At 36.6% G+C, this 16,482-nt stretch overlaps 2 protein-coding genes across 2 annotated transcripts in view; one reads left to right on the forward strand and one right to left on the reverse strand.

Annotated features, from left to right (window-relative positions):
- Positions 1-11,514, forward strand: part of CCNI (cyclin I) — a 35,498-nt gene extending 23,984 nt beyond the window's left edge. Inside the window, exons 4-7 of the mRNA XM_058722180.1 lie at positions 2,574-2,648; positions 2,803-2,943; positions 3,232-3,462; positions 9,950-11,514. Of these exons, the coding sequence (XP_058578163.1) occupies positions 2,574-2,648; positions 2,803-2,943; positions 3,232-3,462; positions 9,950-10,399 (897 nt within the window). The 3' untranslated portion in view covers positions 10,400-11,514. The remainder of the gene's footprint in view (positions 1-2,573; positions 2,649-2,802; positions 2,944-3,231; positions 3,463-9,949) is intronic.
- The window catches only part of SEPTIN11 (septin 11), a 95,708-nt gene continuing 89,985 nt past the window's right edge, over positions 10,760-16,482 (reverse strand). Inside the window, exon 10 of the mRNA XM_058722172.1 lies at positions 10,760-13,373. Within this exon, the coding sequence (XP_058578155.1) occupies positions 13,295-13,373 (79 nt within the window). The 3' untranslated portion in view covers positions 10,760-13,294. The remainder of the gene's footprint in view (positions 13,374-16,482) is intronic.

A 16,482-nucleotide genomic window follows, 5' to 3' on the forward strand; every position in this document is an offset into this window, starting at 1 on the left:
CATACATTTGGAGTATAACAAGATGAACAACGTAAAATAAGTTTGTTATGTTTTTGTTGAATGACAGCATACAAAAATACATAAAGAAGTTTATATTGTCCCTGTTGGTGTAATATATCATTGGCTATATTATGTGAAATTTGTCATAGTAGGCCCTCAATTGATTTAAATCAGAAATACAGCATTCATTTAATGGCAAGGCATGAAAAAGTAGAAGAGTAAATCATTTGTTGTCATTTGTATGCCTAGGAATATGTAAGCTGGGGGAACTACGAATTCAGTGTCGGGGATGCTGTACTCTTTGTTATAAAAAAATAGAAGCCAGTGGAAGAATTTGGATGGCCACTCAGTTACCTTTTTATAAAGTTTCACACTTGTACTCTTAAGAGACTTAAAGAATTTTTAATTATAATGATACTAATTGCCTGAAATGTAGGTAATCTGAGATGTCTACTTTTAGCTCTGTATCAAGTCCCCCCCTCACATTCCCCCTCCTATAGCTAACCTCCCTTACAGAGAAAGATAGTGTCCTTTATTGATTTTTATGTCCTTCACAAATTATTAATAACCTTATTGTAGCTTCTGTCACAGAAAAGGTTCTTACCTTATTATTGAACATTTTAAACAAATTTGGGGGAGTTTCTGGATCAGTTAGAGAATGTTGCCAAGTATAATGTCATTATTTTCATGTTTCTTATTTAATGGGTCCTGTCATGTTATTAGCATAAGATTCTCTTAGGTGGTTAATCTGTGTTGAAATATGTATTCATGTTTTAAATAAAAGCAGACCATACAAGGCTGCAGCAATGAATGGAGCCTCAATCCTAGCTGTGCAGAAGAAAATGCTACGTAGCTCTTGAATTCAAAAGTATGGACCCTGATGGGGCACCTGGCTGGTTCAGTTGGAAGAGTGTGCAGCTCTTGATCTTGGGGTTATGAGTTTGAGTCCTACTTTGGGTATAGAGATTACTTAAATAAATTTAAATTTTTTAAACAAGTATGAACCCTGAGCCCTATTTAGCTTCTGAATCTGAATCTCTAGTTGGTGATATCTGGATGTCTGTATTTAAAGAAACAAAACAAACTGCACAGATGATTCTGATGTACATCCAGGAGTGAGAACTACTGTTTCTTTAAAAAAAAAAAAAAAAATCACACTTGCTATTGGGATTCTTTTTATTATAAAATTTATTGGTGCCCTTGATTTAAGGGTTGCATTACCTAACCTAAAGTTGTTAACTATTGGGCTTTTCTTTGTAGTGAACTCTGATTACCTCAAGGATTTGGTCTGTTGTATACTTGGGGAGATAAGGGAGCCTGGAAAATGGTCTTAGCTGCAAGATCTGCCTTCACTTCCTATATCACTTATGTGATGTCCCTTAACTGCTGAGACATAATAGACATGACAATATTTTTGGAAGTGCTTTCTAAATCATAATATTCTGATTAATATTAATGATTACCTAAAAATGTTGATAGTTTTGAACCAGCTGTTATTTTTCGTGTAAGCAGAGGACTAGAAGGTTCTAGACAGTATGCCACTTTAAGGCAGTGGTCACTGGCGTGTTTATTAAATAAGTTAATCAAAGCTGCATCAGGTTACCTGAAGATTTCCATAATTTCACAGGAATGTAATATTTGAGTATAAAATAAATGTCAAAACAGGGCTGGCTTATTTGTGTTACATCTATGTCATTCAGTATAATTGGACTTAATTGTTCTGGTTATTTGAAACTGTATTCTGATGCTGGGTTGGCAAACTCTTATACTACCAATAAGATAGAAAGTAGGTCTACCTTGTCATAGATCAGGAAAACAGGCAAATTCAAGCCCTCCTATGTGTGTTAAACCCTTTAGAAAGATTTCCCCCCTACTAATTGATTCTGTATGTATTTAGGAACCTTTCTTATGGAACTTGAATATATGTATATGTATATATGTATATGTATGATGCATATACATATGAATATATGAATATGTATATATGTATATACACACACACACACACAATACACATTTGTTTTTGTGGACACTTAATTAGAAAATTTCTATTCATCTGCCAACCTATAATTTTTAAAGCATTTCGAATGTGTTTATTGTCTTTTTTTTATATTCTTTCGGTTTAATTCTCCTAACATCTAGTATGTTAATATTACTGACGTGACAGGTAAAGAGAGTAAGATTAAAATTAGCTCAAAAAATACACACATGTACAAAGAGTTAATTTTTGGAACTTTATTAAATAAAAAATTGTCTTCTAAAATTAAATTCTTTTTTGCTGGATAGAAATTTAACTTTAGCTAACTAGCATTGGTTGAATTTCTAGCAATGTAGTATAGTATTTTCATAGAATATAATATGGCTAGGGTTGTGAAGTTAAAAAAGTTGGTCCTGGTCTTAGAAAACAATGGGTGGGAATCAGATTAATTATTCCTTAGAATTTTGTGCATACTGTCTCACCTGTATATCTAGTTTTGTTTGTTTGTTTGTTTGTTTGTTTGTTTTTTTAACAAACTCTTACAGCTTTTTGAAAAATCACTGAAGTTGCTTTTTTCTCCTCTTCAAAATTTTAGGCCCACCCAAAATACTTGAGTTGTATTGCAATCAGCTGTTTTTTCCTAGCTGCCAAGACTGTTGAGGAGGATGAGGTAAATATTTTCCTTTAAAGATTAGTTATGTCTTTTTCTTGAAAATTTCTCTCCATTTATTAGCTTGCTTTCTATTTATGTGAACAAAAATTGAAAATTAGCTTATTTTTTTCTGTCCTCTTCGCCCTGCCGTGTTCCTCTTTGCTTTTGACAGAGAATTCCAGTATTAAAGGTGTTGGCAAGAGACAGTTTTTGTGGATGTTCTTCATCTGAAATTCTGAGGATGGAGAGAATTATTCTGGATAAGTTGAACTGGGATCTTCACACAGCTACGCCATTGGATTTTCTTCACATTGTAAGTATACCTGAATCTCTCAGATTTTTATTTGAATATGTAGTCTTATTTTAGTAACCTAGAAAGTAGATTGCCAACTCATTTTTTTTGTTGTGATTTTTAGGAAAAGAAAAATTACCATAGATAACCAAGGAAAACTGGGAAATTAACATATATGTCAAATTACCTGAAACTAAAACTACAGACTTAAGAAATTGAGTAATACCTGAGGTTAATATCAGTTTCTGTGCATAATTTACCTAAAACTTTAAATAAAACTAGTATGATGTTCTTACGATTTCTTTTCAGTTCCATGCCATTGCAGTGTCAGCTAGGCCTCAGTTACTTTTCAGTTTGCCCAAACTGAGCCCATCTCAACATTTGGCAGTCCTTACCAAGCAACTCCTTCATTGTATGGCCTGCAACCAACTTCTGCAATTCAAAGGATCCATGCTTGCTCTGGCCATGGTTAGTTTGGAAATGGAGAAACTTATTCCTGATTGGCTTCCTCTTACAATTGAACTGCTTCAGAAAGCACAGGTAGGTGCCAATCAAATTAAGTGTTCATTTTAAGTTCATCTCTCATTGGGATACGTAGGGTTGCTAGATGACTATAAAACTAAGAGACATTTCTAATCTTATAATGGCAAACTGCTTTTAAGAGGAGACAAGAGTAAAGTAATATACACTTCAAACTTACGGGCTAGGTGAACTTTTTTCTCTTGTAAAGCTTAGTATTTTTTTTGCTTCTTTTCAACCCTTCTAAGTTACTTAAATTTTTAAGAATCTTGACAAATTAATAAGATTCTCTATAATATATTGTCCTTTAGTTTTGTATGAAGAACCTTCTTAGCTATATTTGTAGGTTTCACCATAGTACATCTATACTTCGCTTATTTTGTAAAAATCAAAAACATAAATGGCAAGAAGTTTGCTTTTTAGACAAGCAAATAATTGACTAGAAAGTGAAGTATTTGTACTAGACTTTGTCAAGTAGAAGCTAACTTTCTGAAAGAGGTTTTGTCCTGGTAGTTCCTATTATTGCCTAAAATTAGTCAATCACTTCTATCTGCAAATTCGCATAAAATTTTACAGGCCAGTTAAATTTTTTGTCAACTATCTGTATAAAATGTAAGAGTTTTAATGGAGAAAATTCTCAAATGGATAGTTAGTAATGGTACTATATGTTAGCAAATGCTTTGAATAATCTTATGTCACCCAATAGAATGTAAAGTTTAGATCTGCAAACCATATGCCTCTGCCAACTGAGTCCATAAAAGACTTATGAATTCACTTTCCCTTTATATGTCCTTATTTATTCTTATTTGGTAGTAGTTATTCTGATATATTTTATTGGATTTTATTTAGAGAAGAGACTTAAATTCTGAGCTAATTATATTTTATAATAAAAAAACTAGTCTTAGCAAAGAGCTTCAGTTATTGAACTAATAAAACTTAGAATACTATTAAAGAAAAATGAGAATAATACTTGAATTTGGTGTTTTGTAAGATGCTTATAATTGATGTCATAGATATGAACTGTGAAAGTTAGCAGACATAGAAATACCTCAGTGCTACCTCTTAGCTCTGAAAATTTTAGGCCCTAGTCTGTGAGCAGAGAAGGATTGAGGGTCTTTTCATAGAAGGTTGGTGATCAACACAGTATATTAGCTAGAGGCCCATTCCTCTTCTGTTTTGTTTAGTTTTTAGCATGGGTCAGCTTGTTCTATATCCCTGGGATAGATAGGCATATGATGTTAGTTAGAAACACAGGCTGTTTCTCTTTTACAGGAGAGAGATTTTTTTTTTCTTCAATTTTTTTTTTTTTTAACATTTGTTTATTTTTGAGAGAGACAGAGACAGGGCGTGAGCAGGGGAGGGACAGAGAGAGAGGGAGACACAGAATCTGCAGCAGGCTCCAGGCTCTGAGCTATTTGTCAGCAGAGAGCCTGACATGGGGCTCGAACCATGAACTTACGAGATCGTGACCTGAGCTGAAGTCAGACGCTTAACCGATTGAGCCACCCAGGCACCCTGAGATAAGTTCTAGCGTACCTTAGATTGTTATAATTGAAAAGTATTTCTTTCCATTGAAATTAATGCTATAGTGAAAGTAGATTCTAGGAGATAGTTGCTATTTAGTGAGAATTTTTAGAAACTATCACAAATCATAGAAGAGAATAGTGTGGTACAGGAAATTTACTTTGCTTATCTATTGTATTGGAAAGTGAAGTTGAATGTTAATCGTTTACATTAGACTGTGGTAGTGGGGTATGGGACATTAATAGAAAACCTCTACATTTCATTTTTCATTTTTTTATTGGGACAAATGACATCTTTAAATGCTCTGACTTGATCTCTGTGCTAATTCCCAAAGCTAGTACAGGAAAAGTTGTTATATGAACTGTTACTGTCAAAAAGAAAGGACGGACTTTGAAGCATAAATAATAAGAATGTGATAAATAACGTATGTATTCTGTAGCTTTGAGAGTTTATTTCTAAAACACTGGGAAATATGCTTATTCTCTTTCATAAGTCTTCTGGTGTTTTGTGTTAAGAAAATGTTCATTGAAACTTGTTCCTTTTTTACTGAAGTAGTATTATAGACTTGGAATTCTTGGAATTTGAAGGGATCTTCTTAGAAATTCCATTCAACTCCTTTATTTTAAATCTGCAGTTCAGGGTACTTGGTACTTTCTCAGAGACCCACAGGACTACTTAGTAAAGGACCAATGCTTTGTCCATACAAACCTTAAAGATTTAGTTCAGTGGTTTTCAGAATTTCTTTTAGAACTGGAATCCTTCCCTTGACTCCAGTAAAATCTTGTACACACACAATCCCAGAATGTAAGGTAGGAAAGTATTTCTTTGTAATAATGTATTTGGGGCAGAGACCTGTTGGATGCAGAGTCTGAACATGGCCCCTTCCCTTCTGCATGTTGTTTGGATATAGTTTGAAAACCAGTGTTTAATTTTCTTATACATACATAAATATATTCCACAAACTTTTACTGGAAAATCTGTGATCCAGGCACTGGGAATACAGTGGTTGTAAAAAAACAAAAAAAAGGTTCTGCCCCGTGTAGTATTCAAATTCTAATGGAGAAGATAAAAACAATTGTCACAGCACTTGAGATTTTGGTACTTGGTCTTAACAGTTCTCTAAAACCAGCTGGGACTGATAGCCAACATATGTGGCCTAAACCTGGTAGATCTGGATTCTTGAAGGCTCAGTGCTATGTTTGCTAAGTTCATTTGTGTTTAGGTAGGAATATGAGGTCTAATATCTTTGTAATTAGATGGGTTCAAATAAATATTCCTCCTGGATTCTTGGGTCTAGTATAGGAAATTTTTGTGGAGTATTGGTGAGACCATGCCAGAATTACTTATAACATGTTTCCCAGTATCCTGGTTTGAGAGGACTGCTGATTTTTATCCTAGATACTTCATGCTGTGCGGGGGCCACTGTCACTGGCTCTGCCTTTGTTCCCTCTGGAATTCAGACAAAGTTTCCCTGGTTTGAAAGGCAAGCTTCCCTCCTAGTTGACCACCCCTGCCTCTTAGCTACATGTTGGTCGCCATTTTGAGATGGCCAAACCTCTTTCTCTTACCCCTTTTTTCATTGCCCTACTTCTGTAGCTGTACTCACATCTTCCTCTTTCTGACTGATGTGGCCCACCTTTGAGAATCTCAGGATGTTAACTTTGCTGAAAGAGTGTGGTGGTCTTCCTAGTCCCTAGCCAAGCAGTAGTCACAGTTGATGTTCTCTCCAGTAGTTTAAAACTAGAGGAAGGTGTTATGTGGTGCCTGGGTGGCTAAGTTGGTTGAGGGTCCAGCTTTTAGCCCGGGTTATGATCTTGTGATTTGTGGGTTGGAGCCTGGTGTCAGGCTCTGTGCTGACAGCTCAGGCCCTGGAGCCTGCTTCAGATTCTGTCTCTCTCTCTCTCTCAAAAAAAAAAAAATAATAATAAAATAAAAAAAAAAAAAAAATTTTTAACTAGAGTAGGGAATTAAAGAAGCAGGCCTTCCTCACCAGGATCTCCCAGTTCTTCTTTAAGGTGCCTAAGATCAGACTGCTGCAGCAGGTGTTTTCAGTCCTTCATGCTGTCCACCAAACATGGGTCCTTCAGAACCTATCATTTATGTGATGGTATTCTTCGCCCCTTTCCCATCTGGATGTCTGTCCTATACTTGCCCCACCTTCCTTGGTGAGCTACATTACAGTTGTGTTTGTTTTCTTAGCAAGCGATACTTAAAAATGTTTACCGTATTTGAAGTCTGTGAACGTAGTCATGAAAAATAACAATAGATGTTCTCTTAACATCCTACAATTAGAATGAGTTCACTTTAAAACAGTTTCATTAGAGGACTTGTCTGGTGTATGAAGTTGTAGTAATTCCGGTTTATGTGCTTGTTTTGTTTCCTCCACTGGATCTCAGCAAGGGTCATACTCTTACGTAGAACAAATTCAGGTAGTAAATTAGAAGGAATTTCTTCTGATATGTTATTTTGGAAAAAGGATTTAGTTGGATGGAAATAGAATTCATATAGATGGTATTGGTTTGAATAATGTCTTTCTAGCTCTGTCATTTTCTAAAATACAGTTGACTCTTGAACAACACAGGTTTGAACTGCATGGGTCCAGTTATAAATGGATTTTTTTTTACAGTACGCTCTTATAAATATGTCTTACGATTTCCTTAACATTTTCTTTTCTCTATCTTTATTGTAAGTGTATAATGCATACACAAAATATGTGCTTATCAACTATGTTATTGGTAAGGGTTCTGGTCAACAGTAGGCTGTTAATAAAGTTTTGGGGAGTTGAAAGTTAGATGCAGATTTTCAACTTTGGGGGTTGGTGCCCATAACCGCCCCATGTTGTTCAAGGGTCAACTGTGTAACGTTCTATTAAAATCTATTAATTTTTTCACAGAGAAAGATTATAGTGGCATACTCTTCCTTTTACTTGAAATACATGTCTTTTTTCAAACCAATAGCATCTATATGAACTCTACTTTTCAGGACTCTGCTGTGGTATTATGCCCCATGGCCAAGGCATTAGAGTATTTGTGATACTTTTGTGGGCCCCCGAGCATTAGTCATTTGCTAAAGAACAGTATTATACTCTAACCCTTTTTTCATTTCCCAATTTGTGTCTTTCATTTCTGTTACCACTCTTTTGTGGGCTTCTTGAAGCATTGGCTAGGGTACCTCTTTCTTTAAAGAACTTTTAAAGCCCCATTCCTCTTCTGTGTTTTTTGTTCCACTGTTCTTAGCATGACTCAGCTTGTTCTGCATCCCTGAGACATGATAAGCCCTAGCCTATGGTTGTAAGCTTAATAGTTGGGGATTATCTTTAAGTATTATAAATTCTTTTAAGGGAAGAAAAGAAATTCTAAGACTAGTTAATAGTATTTTGCCCTTAAGGTGTTACCTAGTGTTTTTTAAGCTAGGAAAAAATTTAGTGAACAAAACGGTAGATATTAAAAATGGTCATTTTCGTGTATTATTTCTGACAGTTTTAGGCATTTTAACATTTGTACTGTGAAAGCACCTGCTGTTGATTTCTTCTTTCCACTGATGCTTTCCTGCATAACAAATAATATTCTTACAGATAAAAATAGTATTGTGACCAAATATGTTTCTGTTATCGCAGACCATATTACTTTATTTTCTCTCTGGTATTTCACATAGTTATGCTGTGTACTGCAGGTTATATAGGTATAAATAAGATGTGGTTAAGAAATGTCCAAAAATACTTGTAAAATATACAAGACTAGAAAGTGACCCCGATAGTTAATAGTTTAAATAGGCTTCCTGGAGGTGGTGGCAGTTAGCCAGGTCTGGATGGAATTGGTAATCCAGTTTTAACAGGTAGAAACAGGATGAGCAAGGATAAAGTAAGAAAGGGCAAGATTTACACAGAATAGAGAAAGCAGGCCTGTTTGGCAGAAATTGGGATAAGTCAGGGAATAAGGCTGAAAAAGAGGGTTGGGTCAGATTGTAGAGAGCCTTTATACCAAGCTAAAGAGGTTAGCTTATTTCTGGTAGGCATTGGGGTGCCGCTAAAAAAATTGAATAGGGGAAGAAATGTATGTTGCCTAGAAGAAGATTATTTTAACTAGAGCTATAATTACAGGGAAAGGAGGACAGAGAGACTAATTAGACTCCTTGAAAGCCTCCTATTATAGTCACTGTGCTAGAAAAGAAAGTTTGGGAATAGAAATGAATATGATACAATGGCTGCCTTTTGGGGGCTTATAGTCTGTAATGGAAAAAGTAAATGTTTAATGGATTATTTTAATACGATGTGGTGTGTAATGACAGGTTGAAATAGATATAGATGGCCCTGGAATTTGGGTGTGTGGTGGCAAGAGGAGTTAAGGGTAGCTTCAGAAAGGATACCTGAACTATCCTGAAGGTTAAGAAGAAATTAGTCAAACCCCAAATTAAAAACATTTCTTCTTAAAGTTGTCAAGCCTGCTAATTTCTACAAAAATATAATTTGTCAAAAGTTCTCATTTGCGGTTTTAAAAACAAAATACTTAAATTGTTCTAAATTCTTAGCTAGATGATCTTCCCCATCCCTTACTTAAATTTTTTTGTGCCTCTGGTTTTTTCCTTAAATTTTTAATGAATTTTGTGTTTATCTGTTCCTTGGTCCTCATGAAGAGATTGGAAGTGGCAAAGAGGGTGGAGTGAAGGGCCCTGTAGACAAGAGGAATACACTGGACAAGAGTGGACATTGCATATACACAGTGAACAAAAGAGAATAGTTTCTGTTTTCATGAAGATGTTGCATATAATTGCAGTTACAGAATTAAAGTTCCAAAGAGACTTCCTTTAGAAGTACAGATTTGGACATAATCCCTAAGAAGATGATGGATAGACTGGAGGAATAGCTGGATTTCAAGTAGAAGATGTGGGGAGAGACAAAGCTGGGGAGGACAGAGGGCGCAGTGAGGAAAAGCTGCCAGCATATTAATTACATGATCAACCTTTGTTTTTTTTCTTCCTGGCCCAGATGGCTAGCTCCCAGCTGATCCACTGTCGGGAGCTTGTGGCACATCACCTTTCTTCTCTGCAGTCTTCCCTGCCTCTAAATTCCGTTTATGTCTACCGTCCCCTCAAGCACACCCTGGTGACCTGTGACAAAGGAGTGTCCAGATTACATCCCTCCTCTGTCCCAGGCCCAGATTTAGATTTCTCCAAGGACAACAGCAAACCAGAAGTGCCAGTCAGAGGTGCAGCAGCCTTCTACCATCATCTCCCAGCTGCCAGTGGGTGCAAGCATACCTCTGCTAAACGCAAAGTAGAGGAAATGGAAGTGGATGACTTCTATGATGGAATCAAACGGCTCTATAATGAAGATAATGCTTCAGAAAGTGTGGGTTCTGTTTGTGGCACTGATCTGTCAAGGCAAGAGGGACATACCTCTCCTTGTCCACCTTTGCAGCCAGTTTCTGTCATGTAGCTTCAAGTGTTACCTTCAAGTGCAAACTAAGGTAGACTACTCTGGGAATTAGGAACATGGAAAACCAGGAAAGGTTCTATAAAGTTACATACCTTATCAGGCCGATTTGAAGTGAGCCAGAAAAAAACCCATTTACTTGGGTAGCAAATTATAATCAACATTATTTAAGCATTTAAAGACCAAAAAAGTTAGAAACTTCAAAAAAGATCAAGTTTTTTTTTTAAGTTTTTTTTAGTATTTGTCAGTTCCATTCTTTTCTCTGCTAAGATGTAATGGAGATTGACCCCATGTCAAAAATTTATATTCAAGTGTTTTAAGTTCCAAAATTCATAGCTAGCACACTCTGTCACCAGCATCCTGATTTAATTTTCCTCATTTTTGCTTGCTTGTTTATTGAATACTAAATGAACTTTATGCATGTTGATCTATAGCCTGACTTCCACTGATTAGGAAACCCTCAAAATTATTTTTTAGCAATTTAGTGAATAAATTCATTTCAGTGTGACAGCCATGTTTAATCCATGATTCAAATTAATCCCAAAAGGGTACTTTAAAATTGCCCCATATGAATGAGAAGTGGTAATAGAAAAAGGACTGACATTACCACATTGATTTTGTGTTTCTTATTTCAATTCCTGGAGTCTGGAAACAAAATTATTGTTTTTATTTTTGTTTTTCTTAAATTGAAGCTTAAAAGTGGCATGTAATTAGGATATGGTTAGATTTGTTGAAAGCATTTTTGAAATTTATATAAAAGAATTTGTGATAAAGTTCATGTATCCAGGTGCTCACCAAAGAAACCTGTAACAACTAAGATTTTTTTTTTTTTTTTTTGGTAACTGATCAGTTTTCATTCATTTGTAATCAGTAGGAGAGACTGTCTAGATGTCGGGGCAGCTCTATGATTCGGGTCTATAACATGTAATAACTGAATTCAGTGCCCTAGATTTATATTAAGCTATTAGGATTTTCTTGATGGAAGTTATTTACCCTACCTGTATTTCTCTTAATGACTTCTGGATCCTCAGCTCCCTGTGCAGTCTGAAGAAGGTATTGCAGTCAGAACCATGTGCTGATGATAAAAAGCCTCTGGTAGCAATAAAAGTTGTCCTTAACCTTTGTATCTTTAACTTTTTTTCTGCTTGTGAAGAGGTACAAGTTCCTGATTGCTTAGACACTGGTATTGGGATAAAAATCCCAAAATATGCTCACAGAAAATAAAACAGGATTTAAATGTGACTGAGGAATGTAGGTTTTGACGTAAAGAATTTTTCTATTATCTCTTTTTCTTACCTTCCAAATAGTAAATTTTCATTTGATGGAATGGTTTGTGAGAGCACCCATGTCTGGATGACATCATTTTTAGCCCACTGGTTTCGTTCTGGTTTAGCAGAGCAAGAGTATTCTTAGGTCACCACTTGACTTCTTTGAAATTACTAAGGTTTGACTGCCTGCACAACCTTGCAATCCATTCAAATGGGAAACTTTTACTTCCGTGTAAGTACAGGCAGTGGGAGGGAAGATTTAAAAACATGAACTGTTTATGGGTGAAGATAGCAAGAGATTGGCTTTGTAGATACACACTTTAAAAAATCACACTTACCCTAATTTTCATCTGGTCTGTTACTTAATTCTCCTGCATTGGGGAGCTCTAAGAAATTTACAACTACATGTGTTCACCATTTCTGTTAAATAAATGGCACTTAATCCCCCCTACCTCCATTTAACAGATGTTCAAGCTAGGGATGAAACTCTTAACATCAGAATATTTCTAGTCCAGCCACTACAGATTGAATATAAGAGGGCAATAAGATTTTAATTAGTTGACTTTGAGGTTTTCTAATCTTACCAAAAACTGATAAATCAGTTTGGAACATAGTATTGTTTCTAAAAAAAAGTGTTTTTTAAAATATTTTGGAGAGAGAGTGCACACAAGCAGGACAGCAGAGAGGGAGACACAGAATTCAAAGCAGGCTACAGGCTCTGAGCCGTCAGCACAGAGCCCAACGTGGGGCTCGAAATCATGAATCGAGAGATCATAAACTGAGCCAAAGTCAGACACTTAACTGACTGAGCCACCCAGGTGCCCCAGAACATGGTAGTTCTTATGGGAAACTGAGTTGGGATGGTTGGGCTGCCAGCTTTCATGCTTCAAAGCTATTTAACCCATAGTTCAATTAAATGAAGGTACTTAGGGGACCAGACCTTCCTGAGCACCCTTTTCAAAAAGTTCACTGTTCCAGAGACCTGAGCTACCATGGGTTCTTGGCTCTGAGGAGCCTGAACTCATGGATTGAGACAGAAAAAGCACAATATTCTTGAACAGCATGGAGTTTTTCATTGAATATGTTCCTGCTCATTACTCTGTCCCGAGTTACTTGTCTTAAATCTTGGCATCACATCACAAATTATTCTTTCAGTATTTGGAAACTTGAGTTTTATGGGTAATTGGTATCTCCACGTGGTTAGAAAGCCTATCATTCCATGAAACCTCCACAAAGGCAAGGGAATAAACGGGTATAAATTATCCAATCTTTCATTTAACAGAAAAAGTTAAAGTGAATGCTCTACCTCTTGAAGATCAGACTATAGCGAAGAAGCTAAATATTTTTTGTTCAATTTGAGAGTATAAAGTTATCTGTGGAGAACTGAATTTTTTCCACAGATGATGTATTAGTGTGGGGGAGGGGGAAGGCTGGGAATGGGGAGTGTTCCCAAATGCCAGTAAAAAGGTAAAACCAATTTGCCACAAGTGTTGCTGACACTGCCTTTGGTTTGAAGGAAGCTAGAGCATAGCTCTTCACTCAGTTGAGCTGATGAGACGGAGCTTAACATCTCCACTGTTGGAATTAAGACATTGGTGCCTGTCCCCCAGGTAGTATTTCTTTTCTTCTGTTAGAAACAACATATGTGTGTCCGCTGTACTCTACATACCTGGATTTTCAAGCTTCCTAATTTACTCATTCTGGAGTTCCTGAAATAAGAAAGTAAGTCGTGCTTGAACATTACTGCCCAGAGCAACACTGGCCTTTCACTTAATGTGACTGCTGATACTAGGCCAACATGGTAAGGAGCTCGTCTTTGTCCTAAAGGTAGTTTGTACATTTTCAAGTGGAAAGGGAAGATACTATGCCAGATGGTCTCACAACCATCCTGAAAACTCCTACCCCTGGTCTGCATTAGCAAGTTGAGGGTTAGAGAATTACCTAATGCCACATAGCTAAGAATTTTTAATAAGGCTCAATTTCTAACTCAAACCTTTGCCCTTTATATTTGATAACACAAGGCGTTGTCTAATGTAATTACTTCTGAAACCTCCAAAATTCTTGAAATTAGCCTTTAAATTGTTAATAGAATGTCTCCTGTTCCTGTTATTAAATAATGTTTTGAGCTTTGGCCACTAGGTGGTGCCTCGAAAATAAAACATCTTTTTAAGTATCTGGGAGAAATTGAGTCACTTGGGCTGACTGTAGGAGAGTGAGGAGTTTAACACTTGTCTCTTGTTAAACATTAACATCATTTGCAGTTATAAATTCACATTTAAGCACAGGAGACCTGTGTATGTATCTGGGACTGAGGGAAAATGACCAAGATCTGCCATGGTATGGAGCAGATTGTGACGACAGGTCTACCAAAAACAGAAACAAAACCAGTTTTACAAAACTAATCATAATTTTTGTGAGTTGTCTAGTCCTGCAAAATAACCTAGAAATGCGATTGAGAATACTTGAAAATAGCCAACCCCCCAAACCTTGCTGGATTTGAGTCCAGCAAGCTTTGAGTTAAGTTGATTTGACCAAATTCACTAAGACAGAAAAGATGAAGTACAGGCTTATATAGCATAGATTGCATCAAGGAATTAAAGCTTTCACTCACCATGAGTTTATGGTTTCTATGATGTAACAATATGCCTAAGACCCAGGTGTAGGATAGAGACCTCTGTCTTGCAAGCCCTTTATTATTGAAAAGTGTAATAAGAGGTAACCAAGAATATCTTACCAGAGAAATTTGGGCAGCGCTCACAATTCATTTTTAGTTTCCAGGAGCTTCTGAGTTAAGGGTGAACTGGGAAAAACCTCTCCCTTTGTCTTGACTATAAAGTACAATCTTCATAGCCTATCAAATGCCAGAATTGTTGATCTTAATGTGTTACACAACAGCAGAGTAGTAGAAAAGTACAGGCCCGGTGAACTGGTTTCTCATTTCTCAGAAACAGCTTATTTTGTTAGGAAAGAGGACACTCCAGACTGAAGGGCAACCTTAAGCAATCAATGAAAAGCAATCTGGGCAAGGTGGGGAAGAGGGCTTTTGCTTTTCAGAATACAATGTCTTTAAGCAATTTAGCATTGAAAGGGCTTACCTTTTGCTCCAAAAACTTGCTGTGTTCATAAGATATACAGAGACAAGTGCAATTCAGTGTGTTTGGCTACATTCCCAGCATCTAATGTAGGCCTGGTACAGTATAGAGAATAAAGTGTTTGTAAGGAGAGAGAGGGACAGTGTGGGGAAGGTGGGTGGATGGATGTGAATAAAGGGCAGGAGTGCTAGAATGGCGCCTTCACAGTTCTAAGAGCATTGGGCAGAGAATGCATGGTTAAGTTGGACTCTTTGAACAATTATTATTCTACACTACCCCATACACACTTTTGGGGTTTTGTTTGTTTTAAATGTGGGACAGGGACCAGCCTCCTTATAATAGCCTCTGCCTCCTCTGATCTAGGTGCTGTAATTTTGAAAGTTTCTACATGAACCATTCAACTCACAGCACTGCAAGTAACTGATTTGAGGCAGATGTTAGATCTTCATTTGTGCTTCAACAATATTCCACTGACAGCCAAGAGATCTCATTTCTGTATAGCTACTTGTCAGGTTAGGAAGGTTGGGAAGGGAGGTGAGTCGATATCTAGGCTCACAATTCATCTTTTCTTCTTGTAGTGCAACTATGCAAAACTACAATTAGTCTTTTCAAATCAACACATTAAATCCCTTCGATAGCCAAGGGGGTTTCAGCTACTTGCTAGAGACTGATCTGAAAGCCAGATGGTACCAGTCACAAGGACTAAATGCCATGGTCTTAAGAACTCAAGTGCAAGGATCTTCAAAGGGATCCACACTGATACCACTGTCTCCAGGGTGGAAAGGACAGTCATCTGCAAAGCAAAAGGTTTGGTGTAGAAACAGCATTGAAATACAGTGAAGGTTCTGTAGTTTTTCAGACATCCAGAACGGTTTACTTATAAGCTAGGCCAATAGGCAAAAACCCATCAATAAGAAGGAAGTTTCATTTGGTAGATACACTGGACTGGGGGGGGGGGGGGGGTGGATTTGGCCTAACATATTGGGAAGATGAGCTAATTTTTTTTCCGCTCCAGCTCAGCAAATACTGATTCAGAAGATCTCTCCTTCATACATGCGCCAATCTCAAGTAGACCATCTAGACTACACTTGTAGCAAGCAAGAAGGCAATCTGTATCTGAAATCAAGTAATATTTTTAAAAAGACCAAATGAAAAATAAAAAGCCCATTACCAATGGAAATCCGTTCAGTTGGCTCAGTTCTTGCTTTTCTTTTCGACAATCTAGCTAGGGATAAGCAAATGATTTTTATTATTGATGATAATTAGTTCTGGGATGGTTTCACATCTCTTCACTGGTCAGCCAGGAGAACTTGAGAACCTATTAGTTTTTTCAACACCTGAGAAAAGGAACCACCTGAAGTAAAATTCCAAATCAATGGAGAGGGCAGCACACTTGACCGGTGGTATCTGGTCAGCTTTCCCTAGGTCACTGAACAGAAGCTAACCTATTGTAATAACTTGTTCCCCCACATTTCCTCTAACCTGGCCAAAATGGGAGAAAAAAGGGAATAGGAACAATAGACTGTACATTTCTCTACTTTAAAAAAAAAAACAAAACAAAAAAAAACTACCTGGTTGGATTTTTAAATATTGCTCAAAAAAAGGTCTTTACCAGCTGATGCAGAATTCATTTTTAACATGACTGATAGGGTTAAATTCATATCAAAATATTAAAAATAAATCTCATTACTGTTCTTAGTACTTACATGGTTCCACATAATAGGGT

Source organism: Neofelis nebulosa, chromosome 3 (assembly GCF_028018385.1).
Source record: "Neofelis nebulosa isolate mNeoNeb1 chromosome 3, mNeoNeb1.pri, whole genome shotgun sequence".
NCBI lineage: Eukaryota > Metazoa > Chordata > Mammalia > Carnivora > Felidae > Neofelis > Neofelis nebulosa.